At 50.5% G+C, this 17,640-nt stretch overlaps 1 protein-coding gene across 20 annotated transcripts in view; it reads left to right on the forward strand.

Annotated features, from left to right (window-relative positions):
* Positions 1-17,640, forward strand: part of MSI2 (musashi RNA binding protein 2) — a 254,837-nt gene that overhangs the window by 200,328 nt on the left and 36,869 nt on the right. For 19 of the 20 annotated variants that reach the window (XM_064166390.1, XM_064166395.1, XM_064166383.1 and 16 more), the window contains 2 exons: positions 3,495-3,609; positions 11,449-11,523. In XM_064166390.1, coding sequence (XP_064022460.1) covers positions 3,495-3,609; positions 11,449-11,523 — 190 coding nt within the window. Of the gene's footprint in view, positions 1-3,494; positions 3,610-11,448; positions 11,524-14,305; positions 15,494-17,640 lie in introns of those variants that run through there. The other variant, XM_064166399.1, reaches the window with a different exon arrangement.

The following is a 17,640-nucleotide window of genomic DNA, read 5'->3' on the forward strand; positions in this document are numbered from 1 at the left end:
CCCCTGTCCTTCACATCACCTCCCGCAGGGGGATGGAGTCTGTGCTGACTGACAGAGGATGGGTTTGCTCTCCAATGTGGGGTTTGTTTGTTTCCAAAGGCTTAAGAATGATTTCTCTTTCCTGCTGGTGACTTTTTCTCCCCCTTTAAATCTCAGTTCAGAGTGGCTGCCGGTGCCTTTAGCTCCCGGCGCTGTGGCACTCCTCAGCTGGGCGAGCAGCGGTAGGTTGGTTGGTGGCTGCCAAAGCTGATGACTGAGTTATTGTTTCTGAGGGTGCTAAGCCAAACGCCATTCTCCTGTTAAGTGTCCGTCGAGCCAGGCTGGGTGGTGTTGCTCATCAGCACTGGCAGCAGGGTGAGGTGCAGCCAGAGCCACCCTGATGTTGGGAGCAGTGAGGAACCCGAAGGAGGTGGCTGTGGGACGCAGTGACAGAGCTGCGATGCTCATCCCCGCATCGAGTGCTGGGGACACTGGGTTGGGTGCTCCTGGGCAGTGCCCCTCTGGTCACAGCCAAGCAAAGGACAGTCTCAGAGGATGGTGTAGAGCTGCTGTGTGGGGTGGAGGCTGCTGCTTGATATTTGGAGTTCGCTGTGCTATGTCCCTGGGCTCTCAGGGGTGCTTCACAGAGTGGTGCCTTGCACAGCATCACAGAAGAGTGGGGGTTGGAAAGGACCTCTGGAGATCCTCGAGTCCAACCCCCTGCCGGAGCAGGATCACCTAGAGCCGGTCACACAGGAACATGCCTCAGTGGGGTTGGAATCTCTGCAGACAAGGGAGACTCCACAGCCTCTCTGGAGAGCCTGCTCTGGGGCTCCAGCACCCTCACAGCAGAGAAGTTTTTCCTCATGTTGAGGTGGAATTTTCTGCGTTGCAGTTTGAATGGGTGTGCAGGGACAGGGCTGTGGAGGTTGGTGGCTTTGGCTGGAGGACACTCTGGTCCTCATTGCTGCTCTCAGGGGGCTGCTGTTCTCCCAGAGGCCTTTCTGCCCTGACAGCAGTGAGGAGGAAACTAAGGGATCTGTTGGCATGTCTGGAGAGTGAGGCTCTTCAGCACCTCTCCTGCTTCTGTTCCTGCTCATTCGTTTTCCCTGTTTCCACTGCACAGCCACGTGTGGGCTGTGCACACGGAACTCCCCACTCAAGCCATAGAATCATAGAATCAACCAGGTTGGAAGAGACCTCCAAGATCATCCAGTCCAACCTATCACCCAGCCCTATCCAGTCAACTAGACCATGGCACTAAGTGCCTCATCCAGGCCCTCTCTGTTCTTCTCCTGCAAAGACCCAAATACTTCTTACAATTGTTTTGGTTGGAAAAGACCTTTAGACTGGAGATTAGGAAGAGTGAAGGTGAAGAGACACTGGCACAGGTTGCCCAGGGAGGCTGTGGATGTCTCCTCCCTGGAGGTGTTCAAGGCTGGTTTGGATGAGGCCTTGAGCTGGTGAGGTTGGAACTGGCAGGGTAGTTGGAACTTGATGATCTTCAAGGTCCCTTCCAGCTCAAACCATTCTATGACTGAGTCATTGAGTCCAGCCATCTACCCAACTATTCTTGGCTGAAGAGTAGCAAAAATTGACCTGCATAAGAATTTCCCTTCCAAGCTGCCCAGGCTGGAGGCAGCCTGGCTGCCAGCAGAGGTTTGGCAGAGGTCTGAGCGTGGCATCTTTGGGAGGCGCTGCGAGCAGGAGAGGTAAATACAGCCTGTGGAGGCTGGCAGCAGGAAGGGAGGAGTAGGTGGGTTTGTTTAAAGTACTCCCATTACAGTCAGTTAACCTTTCTGTTACCTAAATGAAAATTGTATAAACCTGGAATTTCCCCTGATGGGGTTGCCTAGGAACGGGTGGTTGGTTTGCAGAAGACAATGAGCACCCTGGCACCCAGCAGGTTGCTGGCAGCCAGGTGGCACAGCCCTTCTTGTCCTCCAGCCCTCTGTGCCTGGGCTAGCTGCACACCCACCCACCTCTGCCTGCTTGGGTGAGTGGTGGAGGGCACGTGGGAGACACCACCCTGCTTGGAGCTGACCCTTCAGGCCTCCATGATGAGCAGTCGGGTTCCTGAGCCCTGCCTGCAGGCTGGCAGTGCCACAGCCAGGCTGGGAGGGCTTGGGGCAGTAGGGCTGCACATTGCATCTGCTGGGAGCCTGGACCTGGCTTGTGGCACCTCTGCTCCCACTCTGGTGTGGCCCAGCAAGGGCTGGGGGCAGCTGAGTGTGTGAAGAGGATAAAGGAACTCATTGAAGAGCAAAGTTAGAGATGTTAAGCTCAGCGCTCTGGATTCAGCCCAAGGTCTTTATCCTTAGGCCAGTGACTGTCATCATGTAGCCCACACAGATGGCACAGACGGTGTCACGGGGCTCCCCTGCACCCATGCAGGGTGTCTGTGCTCCTCATCATGCAGCCCACACAGATGGCACAGACGGTGGCACGGGGCTCCCCTGCACCCATGCAGGGTGTCTGTGCTCCTCATCATGCAGCCCACACAGATGGCACAGACGGTGGCACAGGGCTCCCTTGCACCCATGCAGGGTGTCTGTGCTCCTCATCATGCAGCCCACACAGATGGCACAGGCGGTGGCACAGGGCTCCCCTGCACCCATGCAGGGTGTCTGTGCTCCTCATCATGCAGCCCACACAGATGGCACAGGCGGTGGCACAGGGCTCCCCTGCACCCATGCAGGCTGTCTACACATTCACCTGTTGCTCAGAGTGTGGACCAAGGTGCAGAGCCCTAGAAATGGGTCAGGATAACTCTGGTTAGCTCCAAACCGACTGGCAGTGCTGAGGGGAGCAGGGGCACAGGTCAGCCGTGCTGAAAGCATGGCAAAGTGCTTTATTGCCACCTTTTCCCAGGCAAAAAGAGGCTGGGACCCAGTGCCCAGTGGCCTGGCTGGGGGTGCTGGGTCGCTGCCTCGCCCAGGGTGCTGGCAGAGACTCGGAACGTGGCTCAAGTGGCATTAAGCAACTCGAAAAGTCAGCAGGAGTAACTGGAAGTGAAAGAATGCAGATGGTTTATTAATAGGGTTTGCAGAAATGTTCTGCTGGCTAGAAATATTGATTCCTTATTCCTGCTTTAAAAGGAGCTTTTTGTAATGATCACTCAGAGTCATTTTCTGTTATCGATTGCCACGGAGCTGTGCTGGAGACCTCCCTCCATTCATCCCACACCCACCAGTACCATTGAGTGGGAGCCCAGCACTGGTTCTCCTTCCAGGAACCTTCTGAGAGCAGCCTTTGCAGCGGAGGGGGGTTCGCTGTGTGTGCTTGCAGAGACAGAGACGTTTGCTCTTTTAAACCCTTTCAGGCTCCTCTGAAAGCTCACCTTTGAGGGGGAGGTGCTGTGGGGGAGGCAAATGCTAAAAATAAAACTTCCCTTACCCTCCTCCTCCTCCTCCCTCCCCCCCCCTTTTTTTTTTTCCTTGAAGTAGCTCAGTTCTGCATTTGACATTTACATGGAATTCATTTGCATCTCATTTGTCCATGTTTCTGCTCAATAGGTAGAATGTAAGAAAGCACAGCCTAAAGAAGTGATGTTCCCACCAGGGACGCGAGGAAGGGCCCGTGGATTACCCTATACCATGGACGCCTTTATGCTAGGGATGGGAATGTTGGGTAAGTGCCCGAGCCCCCCCACCCACCCCAGCACGGCTCCCGCGGCGTGTCCCCTGCGCTCCCAAGCAGCCCCCAGCGCCCGGCGAGTCCCAGCCCCTTGCGTGGCTGCAAGCCTCAACAACTTTAGCAGGGGTGGAGCGAGCTGGGGTGGGGGGAAAGACAGGATCCTGTCTGTGAGAACTGATGGGCTCCCTCCCTCCCACCCCACCACCACCATCACCACCACCACCACCACCACCTCCCTGCCTGGAATCTGCGAATTTGCATTTAAATGGAGGTTTTAAAGAGGTTGTTTTACTCTCCCTGGCGAAAAAAAAAATAGGATGATGAAAGATGCGGCGTGTTCCTTCTGACTAAAAATGATCTCTCTCCACCCCCCTCCCTTCCTTTTTTTTGGAGCGATTGAGTCGCACATTATTCCCCTTCTTTTAAAGGTATCCGTGACAGTTCAGCAAGGGATAATTGAAAATCTTGCTGCTGCTTAAACGGGGCCGGGGGAAGCAAAGAGCCGCGGAGTGGGGCAGGTCGCAGCCGTAATTACAGGTCTCAAGGAGATGGAAGGGTGGTGTTAGCCCAGAGTATTGTGTCCAGGAAATACTCATTAAATGGGATAAATGATATTTAATGGCAACATTCTCTTTTGTGCATCAGCTCTGGTTAGTTATAATTGCTTCTCATTTGTTTCTGCCCGAATAGTTCTGCTTCCTTCTCAGAGTGACAACTTCTTGGTCCTCTGTCTTTGGATTTGCCAAACCAAAATGCTGCTGATGCGTTCCCAGTGTTGGTGTAAAATCCCATCTATTTCCAGCTGTAGTTTTTGTAAAATCCCATCTATTTCCAGCTGTAGTTTTTGTAAAATTCCATCCATTTCCAGCTGTATTTTCTATGGAATCCCATCTGTTTTCCTACTTGGTGTCAGTTTTTCCCTCGGTTGTCACCTGCTGTGTCCATAAAGCATGCATGAAACAGGGCATCTGTTCTTAAGATACTGACCTTTCAGTCTCTTAAGGGGGCCTACAGGAAAGCTAGGGAGGGACTTTTTGGGATGTCAGGTAGTGATAGGAGTAGGGGGAATGGAACAAAGCTAGACACGGGTAGATTCAGACTGGATGTTAGGAAGAAGTTCTTAAGCATGAGGGTTGTGAAACTCTGGAATGGGTTGCCCAGGAAGGTGGTGGAAGCCTCATCCCAGGAGGTGTTTAAGGCCAGGCTGGATGAGGCTCTGGACAGCCTGATCTAGTGTGAGGTGTCCCTGTCCATGGCAGGGGATGTGGAACTAGGTGATCTTTGTGGTCCCTTCCAACCCTGACTGGTTCTGTGATTCCGTTCTATGGTCTGAAGGTGTTCCCAGGCAGAACCAGGCCTATCCCAGGCTACTGTCATGGAACTATTAGGGTTGGAAAAGACCTCTAGGATCATTGAGTCTGAGCTTCTAACCAGCACCTCTGTGACCTCTAGACTGTGTCCATGGTACATGGCCTCTTCAAGATCCTTGGAACTTTCTGTCCTGGGTTTACATAGTCTCAGAAACTGATCACAAACCCCAGCCTTGGAAGCTGGAGCTTGGCTGTCCTGAGCTCTGCCAAGCAGGTCCATGGGCTGCCTGATAGATGCTGGAGGACCCCAGGGCTCCTGGAGTGGGTGTCAGGTCAGGAAGGACTCTGTTCCTGTGAGCATCGGGCTGTTGTGCTGAGATGTTGACTTCAGGCAGTGCTTGATTTGATAGGGAAAAGTTCCCTGCCCTGTTTGCCTTCTCTCTGAATTAATAGCACTGCTGTCCCTGTGGCTGGAGCGATCCATTCTGGGGCTGTGTAATTGGGTTAGCTCAGCCCATCATCTGTTTTGCTGTCCCCACACTCCACTGCCACCCTGCCCCACGGTGCTTGGAAATTGCATTTTGTGGGTAAAATATTTATCTTGTCCTAGTCAGGCTGTGATTTCGTTACCTGTGTGCTCCAAGTGTGCTCCAGCACATGGGTTTTACTCCTGCTGCTTCTCTCTCTCTCCCACTCCTGGTGTCTGATGTTTGGGGTGATGGAGGGGGGTGTGCTGCCCTGCCAGTCCCAGCCAGCTGCTGAAGGAGAAAGCCCAGTTCACCCTGACCTGGGCAAAAAAAACCAGGGCAGCATCCCTCTTCGGCTCACCAAGGCAGAGCTGCTGCAGTCTTTCTCCTTGGTGAGAGATCTGGGATCCAGCCCAGTGACTTGAAGGGGAAGTTCAGCTCCAGGGTGCAGCTGAGTCACAGAATCACAGGATGGAAGGGTTTGGAAGGGACTTCTGCAGGTCATCAAGTCTAGCCCCACTGCTAAAGCAGGATCACCTAGGGCAGGTGACATAGGAGCGCATCCAGACAGATCTTGAGAGCCTCTTGAGGAGTCATTCCCACCAGGGCTGTCTCTCTGGGAAAAGGTCATTTCAAGCCACAAGAAGTAAGGGAAGAAGGCCTCATCCAGTGGCTGTGCTGCCTGCACTGAGCAGGGAGAGTGAGTGCCTGTTGGCACCTCCGGTCCTGCTGCCATGGCGTGGGTCAGGTCACCCCTAGCGCCTGTGCCCCGACCGCTCTCACAGCATGCTCTGATTAGATTCCAAATCAGGATGGCTTGCTCAGAATCCATGATTGATTCATGCTGAAGGACAGATGCTTCATTATCTGCTCTGGCTGCTTTTTCATCTTCCCAGTTGCTGCTTGCTGCAGCGGCACCGTGTTAAATAATTAAGTGCTGAAGAAGGAAATGGCAACAGGGGAGAGCAGGGCTGGTGGGGCAGCCACTGAGTCCTCCCTGCCCTGAGAGATGGCTTCACGGGGGCTGATGGGCAGCAGCTCAGCAGGCAGCCTCAATCTCCTTCCCAAGCCCTGTGGCAGCAAGGACAGGAGTGTAATTAAAGGTGCAATTAGGCCATCGAGCAATGAGGTGCATGAAGTAAGGTCCCTCTGGAGGCAGCACCTACAGGAGCTGAGCAGCAGGAGTCAGCCCTGCCCTGTTCCTCCGGACAGATGCTGAGCTGGAGCGAAACAGTGAGTGGGGCTGCTCCTGGAGGCTTGTTAGAGTTACAGCATCACAGAATTGCTTGGGTTGGAAAAGCCTTCTAAGGTTGTCAGGGCCAACTATCAACCCAGCACCACCATGTCCCCCAAACCATGTCCCAAGGTGTCATGGCCTCACATTTCTTGAACCCCTCCAGGCATGGGGACTCCACCACCTCCCTGAGCAGCCTATTCCAATCCCTGACCACTCTTTACAGCAAAGAAACTTCTGTTCATGTCCAACCTAACCCTCCCCTGGCATAATTTCAGGCCATTTCCTCTCTTTCTATCTACTGTGACCTTTCAGGGAGCTGTAGAGAGCAATGAGGTCTCCCTCAGCCTCCTCTTCTCCACACTAAACAACCCCAGCTCCCTCAGCTGCTCCTCTCCAACCTTGTTCTCCAGACCCTTTCCCAGCTTCGTTGCCCTTCTCTGGATCTGCTCCAGTGCCTCCATGTCCTTCTTGGAGTAAGAGGCACAAAACTGAACCCAGGATTCGAGGTGTAGCCTCACCAGTGCCCAGTACAGGGGCAGAATCATTTCCCTGCCTCTGCTGGCCACACCACTGCTGATCTGGGCCAGGCTGCTGTTGGCCTTCTTGGCCACCTGGGCACGTTCTTAGACCTGCTTGCAGAAGCCCTTCTTCAAGGTCACCTTCTCCAGGTGCCATTCATGGGCAGAGGAGGCAATCAGAGGCAGGCAGGCAGGAGACACCCCCAGGGCAGGCGTGGAGCAGCCCCCTCCAAAGCCATCAGGGCAGTTGTTGTTTCTCATTAATCACAGCCTCCCCCAGGAGCCCGCAGCAGCCGGGTCTGGAGGTGAGCAGGCAGCCGCTGCTGTGCTGATTTGGTTGATTGGAACCAAATTAAAGTGTTCTCCTGAAAGCAGGTTTGGCCTCGGAGCCTTTCTGCAGGACTGCTCTGGGCTGCCTCTGCTGATGGGACACGTAGGGTGTCAGGGGACATCAGGGACATTAATTAGCTGCTCTGCACAAGGAGCAGGCTGGAGTGGGTCCAGTTCCAGTGAGTTCTTGCTCCCTGGCAGCCCAGGGCAGGAGGAGCTGCTGCCCAGCCCTGAGGATGCTCTCAGAGAGGCAGGCTGTTCCCCCACCCCAGCAGCACACTGCTGCAGCCCGGGAGGAGGCACTGGCCAGCCAAGAAGCTTGCTGTGCACCCAGGGGCTTCATTTCTGCCTCCTGGTCTTGGTGTGCAGACTTCACCCCGGGGGCATGTGGGTGTCACTGCTTTGTGCCTCCTGTTCAAGTCTGTGCCTGAAAGCTTGGGAAAGAACAGAACAAAGCAACCAAGGAACAACACGAACAGGAAGGAGATGATCTCTGTCTCCTCATCTTCAGATAGGACAGCTGAAGCAGCTCTGTGTGTCTGGGACATCACAGCTGCTGTTAGGGTGGTCCCAGTGGTGACACCCAGCTCTGCACTGCCCGCTCCGAGCTGGGGCCCTGCAGCACTTTCATCTTCTGTCCATGGTCTTCTTTGACTTGCTGGTGTTTAATGTGGAAGCTGGGCCCTTTCTCACTTGCAAACCCCTCCAGAGACAGGAGCCCCTGTGATGCTCTCCCCCCAGCCTGCTGATAGGGTGCCTGATGGGAACACTAGATTTCAGGAGGTCTCTGCTTGTGTCACTGCTCTGCTCTCCTGCACACATTCAGGCTAGGTGGGCTGAACTCATGCATAACAGAAGCCTGTGCCCTTCAAAGAAAGTCATCCCTTTTTCCATCAGGCTCTGATGGAGCAGCAGCTGCCTGCGAGGCAGAGCAGGGAAGGGAGAGTCCTTAGCACAGGCACCCCTGGAGGCTGCCCCAGCCTGCCCGCAGCACTGAGGAGCAGCTGCAGCTCAGCCCTGCACGGCCCTGAGGCAGGAGCTGGGACAGCTTTGTTGGACCAGGGAGGGAACTTCTCCAGCAGATGAGTTTCTTCTTGCTGTGTGACGCCCCTGTCTGTAGAAGATGGGTGTTGGTTTGCATTGCCTCATGTCACAGGTGCTTGTGTCAAGGTCACAGCACTTTTGCTTTGAGAAGGACCTTGAGCACTTTGGTGGCAGCATGGGGCTGTATGTGGCAGGAGGATCAAGGTTGTCCTGGCATCCCTTGCTCTGAGCAGCATCATGGGGCAATGATTTGCTTGCCTTTACTGGAGCATTTGAGTTCATTTTGAAATCAGAAGTTGCCAGGTCCCAGTGTGCTCAGTGTGCCTGAGCCCTGAGCTTTGTCCATCTCAGCTCGCCTGCTTAAAGAGGGAAAAGACTTTTCTATAGCCTGCTTCAGGGCTTGTGGGCACTGACGTGCCTGGAGCAGAGAAGCTGCTTCTCCCTTGGGGGGTGTTGGTGGGATAGAGGGGAGTCAAGCTTGGGTCTCATGCCTTTCCAGTGACCTTTTGTGCAGGCTGTGGCAAGCTGTTTGGTCTCCCGGCCACAAATGCCCTGTGCAAGAGAATGGAAGGTGGAGCAGTTGGCCCACTTCATGTGCCAGCACTGCCTGGAGGCCATCCAGTGTCAGACAGGATGTGCCCTGCTGTGAGATGGGGCACTGCGAGGCTGCAGCATGCGGGCTGGAAGTTCAGCCACCCTCTGCAGGGTGGGTACATCAGAGCTGCTGTCTGAGGTGTCAGAGGTGGTGGTGTGAAAGCAGTTCTGGTAGTTGGTTTGAGTTCTGCTTCCACGGGCAGGAGGGTCTGGCTTCGGAGCAGGTAATCCAGGCAGAACTTGGGTCTTCGCTTTAGCAACAAAGGACAGTGAGAGACTGACCATTCCCCAGGACTACTGAAGCAAATAAACTGTGTGGTGCCCAGTGCAGGATAAGAATGGCATCTAATGGAAGTGGTGGGCAGGTCAGCGTGGCCATAATTTGGCTTGATGAAGCATCCGCATGGGCACGGTGTTAATGTGCCATTGATATTCGGCCAGGCAATTTCCCCTGTGTGGATCGGGCTCGACTCATTAGAGCAGAGCTGGGCACTGCAGCAGCAAATGAAGAGGAAAATTGAAGTAATGTTGTATTATAAATTTATGATTTCATCTGCCTGACCTGGAGAGTGCTGAGCACTGAGCGCTGCCGAGCACCAAGCACTGCCGAGCACCCAGCAGTGCTGAGCACCCGGCGCTGCTGAGTGAGCACCCAGCAGTGCTGAGCACCAAGTACTGCTGAGTGAGCACTGAGCTCTGCTGAGCACTGAGCACTCTGAGCGAGCCCTGAGCTCTGCTGAGCAGCAAGCACTGCTGAGTGTGCACTGCTGAGCGAGCACCGAGCACTGCTGAGCAGTGAACACTGAGTGCTGCTGAGCACCGAGCACTGCTGAGTGAGCACTGAGCACTGCTGAGCACCGAGCACTGCTGAGCAGTGAGCACTGAGTGCTGCTGGGCAGCGAGCACTGCTGAGTGAGCACTGAGTGCTGCTGAGCAGTAAGCACTGCTAAGCAGCAAGCACTGCTGAGCAGTGAGCATTGAGCACTGCTGAGCACTAAGCGCTGCTGAGCACGGAGCACCGCTGCAGGCAACAGCCCCAAGACAGCCCTGCTCCTGCCCTCAGTCACAGCAGTGAGCACTGAGCACTGCTGAGCACTAAGCGCTGCTGAGCACGGAGCACCGCTGCAGGCAACAGCCCCAAGACAGCCCTGCTCCTGCCCTCAGTCACAGCTTGCTTTGGACAAGAGTTTGGATGCAAGTCCATGGACATCCGTGGCCCTGCAGAGCATCTCTGCTCCCAGCCAGGAGCTGCCAGGGGTTGGGTGTTTCCACATGGATCGAAGAAACTGCTTTAGGAAGCAGCTCCAGGGTTGACTTTCTGGAGCAATGCAGAGCTCTGTGACTGGCTGCCAGCTTGCTGTTGCTGCCTCCAACTCTTTGATGTGTTAACTGTTGTCCTTCACACTCCCGGGATAAAGAATTACTACTGCCTTAATCTCCCACTGTCAATAGCTGGGAAGCAAAGTACATTCATTGTAAGCTCTCCAAATGTCACAGCAAACCTGTGTTATGTGTTCAGCCTTAGCATTTGGCATTTACTCTTGCAGCTAACAAGTGTGCACAGTCCTTGGGCTGCAGGCAGCAAAGTGCATGTTAATTAGGGGAGTGACAGGGCCAGCGCCCGGCCAGCTCTGGCTGCTCCTGTTCCACTTCAGAAGGGAACCTTGCAGCAAGCAGTTTTGCATGGGTAGAATAAATCTTGAGGGGGTTTAACACCTTCTGTAAAATCAAGTCTTGCCCATCCTCTGTCTCACAGAGTCAGAGTACCAGGCAGGAAGGGACCCAGGGATCTTCTGCTCCAGCCTGTCTAGGTGCTGGTGTGGTCAAAAACAGCTGTCCCAGAACCCTGTCAGGCTGAGCCTTCAGACTGCCCAGCGCAGGGGACTCCACTGCTGTCCTTGGGAGATGATTCCAATCTCTGGCTATGCTCAGGGGGAAACATTTTCTCCTGCAGTTCAACAGAAATCTCCCCATCACCTCCTGTCTCTTCCATGGGACTTCTTGTACAAAGGGAGTCTTCATGCTCCTGGCAGCCAACCTTGGTGTACTGGTCCATGGCAATAAAGTCTCCCTCAGCCTTCTCTTCTCCAGGTTCTCCAGGCTGGATACCTCCAGCTCTCTCAGCTTCTCCTGGCAGGGCATCTCTGATCATTCTGCCCTTCTCCAGACACTTCCCAGCCTGTCCACACCTTTTTTTGTGCAGCATTTTTGTCAGTTTTGCATTGTGTTTAAAAACCAACCAAACCAAGAGAGCCTTTATTAATCCTCAAACTTCTCTTTTTTTTTTCTCCTCTTTCTCTCTTTTTTCCTCCTCTCCCACTTCTGTGACCAAGGTTACCCGAACTTCGTGGCGACGTACGGCCGAGGATACCCAGGGTTCGCCCCAAGTTACAGCTATCAGTTCCCAGGTATGTTCCTGTCATTGCCAGATTGACTTTTCCCTTCCTCTTTCCTCCTTTTTTTTCCCCTCCCCTTTTTGTTTTGTTATTTTTAAATCCATAGCTGCAAGCCAAGACAGGCAAGACTGCAGGGAGCATCTCACACAACAAATTCTCTCCCTTGTTTTTTTAACTCTTCTAAAGAAGATTTTTCCAGATCCATGCCTCAAATACCTTTCAGTAGTGTGTGAATTGGTACTGGTTATTTGCAACCAAACTTCTGACATCCAAACAAAAAGCAGCAGCTGAAGAGCTTTTTACCTTGCCTGTGGGTTTTTCCTTTCGTAGATCTTCTAGGGGTAGACACACAGACCCCCACACACACCTTCCCACACTGGCCTGCGGTAAGTCTCTCTTCGTCACCAGTGGAAGGTCCCAATCTTCCTGTACTCTGTATTGGTATCTCTGGTAGCCTTCATAGGAAGAGTGTCCAGCTGTGTGTTGCTGGTTTGGTTTGGATTTCCCCCTTTTCTGTGGTGTGGCTGCCAACACTGCAGTGGTGGCACTAAGTTGGGTTGGCTGCGTTAAGCACCTTCGTGGGAAGGTCCTTTAGGATGAGTGAGGATGTGGAAGGGTGCTCAGCTCTGCTGCAGCACAGGAGGTGAAGATCCAGCCTTGTGGCTGGCACTGGGCCATAGAATCATGGAAAGCACTGGGCTGGAAGGGACCTTTAAAGGTCCTCTAGGCCAGCCCCTGTGAGAGGTTGTCTGAGCAGTGTTACCAAGGGCCTCATCTGCGCAGTGTCCCTGGGTCAGTGGCCTCGGTGCAGTGCAGGACAAAGAGCATGAGGGAATTGTTGCTGCTTGGGGGCTTTGTGCCCTGTTCAGTTCACTAAAGCCACAGCTCTGCTTAGAGCTCATCTGCCTCTTTCCCACCTGTGCTGCAGCCTCCCAGACCAAGCCAGGTCTGACCCAACCAGGGTCTTGTCAGGGCTAAGAGCAGAGCTACCAGGATGGCATATCAGGCAGGTAGGGTTGATGGCAGCAGTGACACAGCTGCTGGTGAAGACAAGGCAGCTGCCACCGTGTGTGGCATCTCCAGAGGCAGTGGGCAGGCAGAAGTTCAGGCTGTTGGGATTGCAGCTGTTAGCTGAATACAAGGAGGAGGCTTCAGAAGGCTTTGCTGTTTGTCTCACACTTCTCTCCTGAGTGCTGAGTAGGATTGTGGCTTCCCAGCTGAGTGGTCTGAAGACAGTTAAATGAGAGACACCGTGGAGAAGTTAACTGGTGAATATCAGCAGAGCTGAGAGGACTTTACAAACACATCTAGGTGGAGGTGTGTGCTGGCTGGCAGCAGAGGCCGTTTGACTCTAGCCCTCCTTAGCTGTATTTTTATTAAGGACCTGGTTTCTCAAATCAGACCTTCCAGTTCCTTGTGAGCTCTTTTTAGTGTCCTGCAGAGACTGAGTGTGCAGAAGGAAATCACAGTGGGCTGGCAGCACTCAAGAACTGGGGCCTCTGCCTGCAGGCACTGCTGTGCCCTTGGGAGCAGGATAAGGATGATGCTGAGGGTTTGGATTTCCCTGCCCTAAAGCTGTGCCCAGGCCATTCTCCTCCCTTCCACTTGGGTCATGTGTTCCTCAACACCAGGCAGAGCAGTTCCTGACTCTCAGGTGGATTTTCTCAGGTGACGTGGGACTTGGGTCTCTGGGAACAAAACCCATCAGAGTGGTGTGGATGAGGCATGGTGTGAGGGCCTTGATGCCCATCAGCAGAACAGGGTAACCAACTCACTGGAGTCTGGGGACTGAGAGCCCTGTACTGTAGGAGCACAGCTCAGGGAACAAGGGAGCGTTTGAGGATGAGGCTGTGCTGTGGCAACAGCAGTGGAGGTAAGTGCCACTCATAGGGTGGCATCCTCCAACCATTCCCTTGGTGTGTTTTGGTGCTTGCAGAAGTGCCTGTGGGGCCCAGGGTACAAGTTTGGAGTATGAGACAGGAGCAAGGGTCAGGCCCATGGAGAGAAATCTGGGATCTGCTTCTTTGAGAAGTGTGGTGGTTCCAAAAGGAAAAGAGCTTCCTGCAGGAGCATCCCAGGCAGCCTGCCTGAGGGCATTGGCTGTGCTCTGGCTCTGCGGTGCCCCAGCAGCTGTGGTGCACAACTGAGACATTGCATCTGCAGGTGTGGGTACAGAGCAGACCTGGCAGTGCTCTTACCTCAGTCCAACTGTAGTGAGTCCTCTTCTCCTCCCGGGTGCCCGTGCTGTGGGAAAGCAACCAGGTGGTCCCTGGCAGGTATGGCTGCAGGTGTGGACAGTCCCCAACCTGCTAGGTCACCAACCTGCCCGCGGGCATCGCCCCGGTTCCTCCCCAGGTTACGCTGCCTGCTTGCTTCTGTAACGTGAAGTTGTTTGACTCCCCACTGGAGCTGGCCTGTCCCAGTGGCATTTCCTGGTGGCCAGGTGAATCGAGGGTAAAGATGTCACCATCTACCTGTTGCCATTTCCATTCCCAAACCTGTGCTGCTGACAGGGTCGCCTGGATGGGCTTCTCCCATGGGCCAACTGCAATCCCCTTAGGCACTGCTCTATCTTCTCCCATCAGGTTAATTTTGTCTAACTCAGTCCAGAGCTTTTGGGCTTTCTTTGGGGTTTTCTTTTTGGTTGTTTTGGTGTTTTTTTTTTTTCTTCCCATTTCAATCATTCCCTTCTCTGTCTCTTTTTTTTTTTTTCTTTAATTATTATTATTTTTAATTTCTGGCACTTATCTTTTCAGTTTAATCTATTAATTTCTGTTCTTATTTCACTTTGCAGACTATTTGCCGATTTCACAAGACATAATTTTTATCAACTAGTTCTTAAAGATGCATAACAAATTAATCTGGGTTTACCACAGTGCTAATGAGAGAGAGAGAGAGAGAGAGACTGAGAGAGAGAGAGAGACAAAGCCTGGGTGGTCCATGGTTAATATCAATGTCCACTGAGAACTTGCTGCTCTCGCTGCCTGGTTTGATTGACTGGACTTTTGATTTGATTTTTTATTATTACTATTATTTTTTAAAGGCTCCATATCCTCACTGCTTTGAGTTTGCTTTCAAATATTTTTTTTTTCTTTTAATTTAATTTTTTTGTTGTTGTTGTTGTTGTTCCCCTCTGCTTTGTTATGAATTTTTGATGCCCACTTGGAGCGTTGCTGGGCGAGGGCTGGGGTAAGGGTGTCAGCAAAGCATGATGGCTTCTCACAAACTTCTTACAAAGGGAGCCAAAAAAATGATGGTTGGGGTCTTGCAGGCAGCTTTTGGCTGTAGAGACACTGAGTAGCACAACTCAGAACTCGGGTGGAGTGAGACCAGCAGCTCCTGGTACCAGGCTCGTTAGCAGCGCAGGGGTTAATTGCACGTCCACAAACGTGTCCCTGTAGCTGTGGGCGTAGCAGACCCACGCAGTTGCTCGTGTTCCCCACACGTGTTTCCTCCTGTTCTGTTCGTGGCTCTTTCTGGAGCTGCCAGAATGATGGCAAGGACCATGGCTGGAAGCCACCAAAGAAAAGGCTCAGACAGTCCCTGCAGCTCCTGTCCCAGCTCCCACCACTAACCCCCGCTCGCCTGGCAGCCGCCGCACTCTCGCATCCTCCGCGCAGCCGCATCTACTGCCAGACTTTGCTTGCAAATCTTGGGCCAATAACTCCGATTTTGGCACGAGGGCTGAGCTTTGCCCCGCTAGCTTCAGCTGCACCACACCTGCTAACCTGCACCCAAGCAGCAGAAGAGCTGCAGACCTCTGCGCTAGAGCCGCAAGCCTCTGCGCTAACGCCTTTGCCCGCGGGCACTGTTGGTAAGGAGCTCAGACGCTGGTCTGGGCAGCGCCCAGGCTCGGCGCGGAGATTCTGGGGCTGTTGTTGGAGGGTTGGTCCCGCTTGGTAAGTTTGTGAGAAGCGCAGTGCATGCTGCCAGGAGAACTGCCACGATGCCTTTGGATGGTTCTTGCTCCACTTGCTGGCAGTGCTGCCCGCGGCTCCGCTCGTCGCCCTAAAGGTGCTGGATGGAAGTGCTGCTCCCTGCCTTGGCTTGGCTGCTGCCACTTTTGCTGCCGGCAACAGCTGCTTTGGTTTCCATTTTCGGTTTTAATCTGTATGGCTTTCTGGGGGCTTTGTTTTGGGGGTGGTGTGGTTTGGTTTGGTTGGTGGTTGGTTTTTGTTTTCGCTGTGAATTGCTTTGCTTTTGTGAACTTTGTCTCAGTGTGCACGACCGCCACACCCCAGCTGTTGTGAACGTCCTCAGGGTTTGTAAATAGTCCATCTCTGCTTGGCTGCTCTCTTCATATTTGTCTTTTTAAAAGCCTCTTTCTTTTTAATTGTTTTTCTTTTTAAGTTACGTTTTAATGTTTTAAAGTGTTTTCCTTCTTTTCTTTTAAATAGTTTTCTCCTTTTTTTCTCTTTTATTTCTTTATTATTTTTCTTTATTTTCTTTTTATCTTTTATTTTTTTTCCTTTTTATTATTTTTCTTTGATTATTTTCTTTCTATCTTTTATTATTTTTCCTTTTTATTATTTTTCTTTGATTATTTTCTTTTTATCTTTTATTATTTTCCTTTTTATTACTTTCCTTTTTATTATTTTTCCTTTTTTTAACATTTTACAATTTTTTTCTTTTTTCATTCTTTTTCTCTTTTTTCTTTTTTTTCCTTTTTATTATATTTCTTATTAAAATTATTTTTCTTTTTATCTTTTATTATTTTTCTGTTATTTTCTTTTTAATTATTTTTATTGTTATTTTGTTAATGATTTACAGTATTATTTTCTTTTATTTTCTATTATTTTTCTCTTTTTTCTTTTTATTATATTTCCTTTTGAAATTTTTCCTTTTTTTTAATGATTTTTCTTCTATTTTTAAAAAATATTTTTCTTCTATTAGTTTTCTTTTATTATTTTTCTATTATTTTAGAATTGTTTTTCTTTTTTAATTTTTAATTTATTTTTTCTTCTTTTACTTTTTCTGTTATTTTTCTGTTACTAGTTTTCTGTTATTTTTCTGTTACTAGTTTTCTGTTATTTTTCTTTTATTATTTTCCTCCCTTTTATTTCCTTTTTCTTTTACTTTTATTATTTTTCTATTATTTTTCTCCTTTTTCTTTTAATTTATTTCATTTTTCTTCTTTTACTATTTTTTTTCTGTTATTAGTTTTCTTTTATTATTTATCTATTATTTTTCTCCTTTTTCTTTAATTTTTCTTTACTATTCTTTTTTTCTTTTAGTATTTTCCCATTATTTTAAATTATTTTTCTCCTTTTTTTCTTTTAATTAATTTTTCTTCTTTTACTGTTTTTTCTTTTATTATTTTTCTGTTAATATTTTTTCTTTTTTAAATTACTTTATTATTTTTCTGTTTTTTTTCCTTTTTAAATTATTTTTCTTTTAAAAATTACTTTCTCTATTATTTTTCTTTTTATTTTTTATTATTTTATTTTTAAAATTATTTTTAATTATTTTTCTCTTTAATTATTTTTCTTTTTTAATTATTTCTCTCCTCTTTTTTTTTCTTCTTTTTTTTTTTCTTTCTTTCTTTCTAATGACTTTTTTTTTTCTCCTCCCCTGTAAGTACCTGAGGTAGAAAATAATAAATTGTTTACAAAGGATCTGCTGTGTTGCTGCTCTCTTAGCTTGCTAGTTCTAATCTTACTTTTTTTGGTTTGGAAGCACCAAATAACCAGTACCAATGACAACTTAATAAAGGATTACACAACCCTCACTCAGAGTGTGGCATCAGTCTCTTTTTCCCAAGCAACCAGAGACAGGATAAGAGAAAGTATCTCCAGGTTGTGCCTGGGGAGGTTTAAGTTGGACGTTTCCTTCCTGCCAGGGATTATTTGCACAGGCTGCCCAAGGAGGTGATGGAGTCCCCATCCCTGCAGGTGCTCAAGAAGGGTGTGACCATGGCACCTGGGGACAGGGTTTAGTGGCTGTGGCGGTGTTAAGTGGTTGGACTGGATGATCCTGGAGGTGTTTTCCAACTAAAATAGTTCTGTGATTCTATGGTTAGGAGAAATTTCCTCCCTGAGAGAGTTGTCAGGCCCTCTGCTGGAACAGGCTGCCCAGGGAAGTGATGGAGTCACCATGCCTGGAGGCATTTAAACTGTAGGAGTGGCACTT

The sequence above is a fragment of the Pogoniulus pusillus genome, chromosome 27 (assembly GCF_015220805.1).
Source record: "Pogoniulus pusillus isolate bPogPus1 chromosome 27, bPogPus1.pri, whole genome shotgun sequence".
NCBI classification, from domain to species: Eukaryota; Metazoa; Chordata; class Aves; order Piciformes; family Lybiidae; genus Pogoniulus; species Pogoniulus pusillus.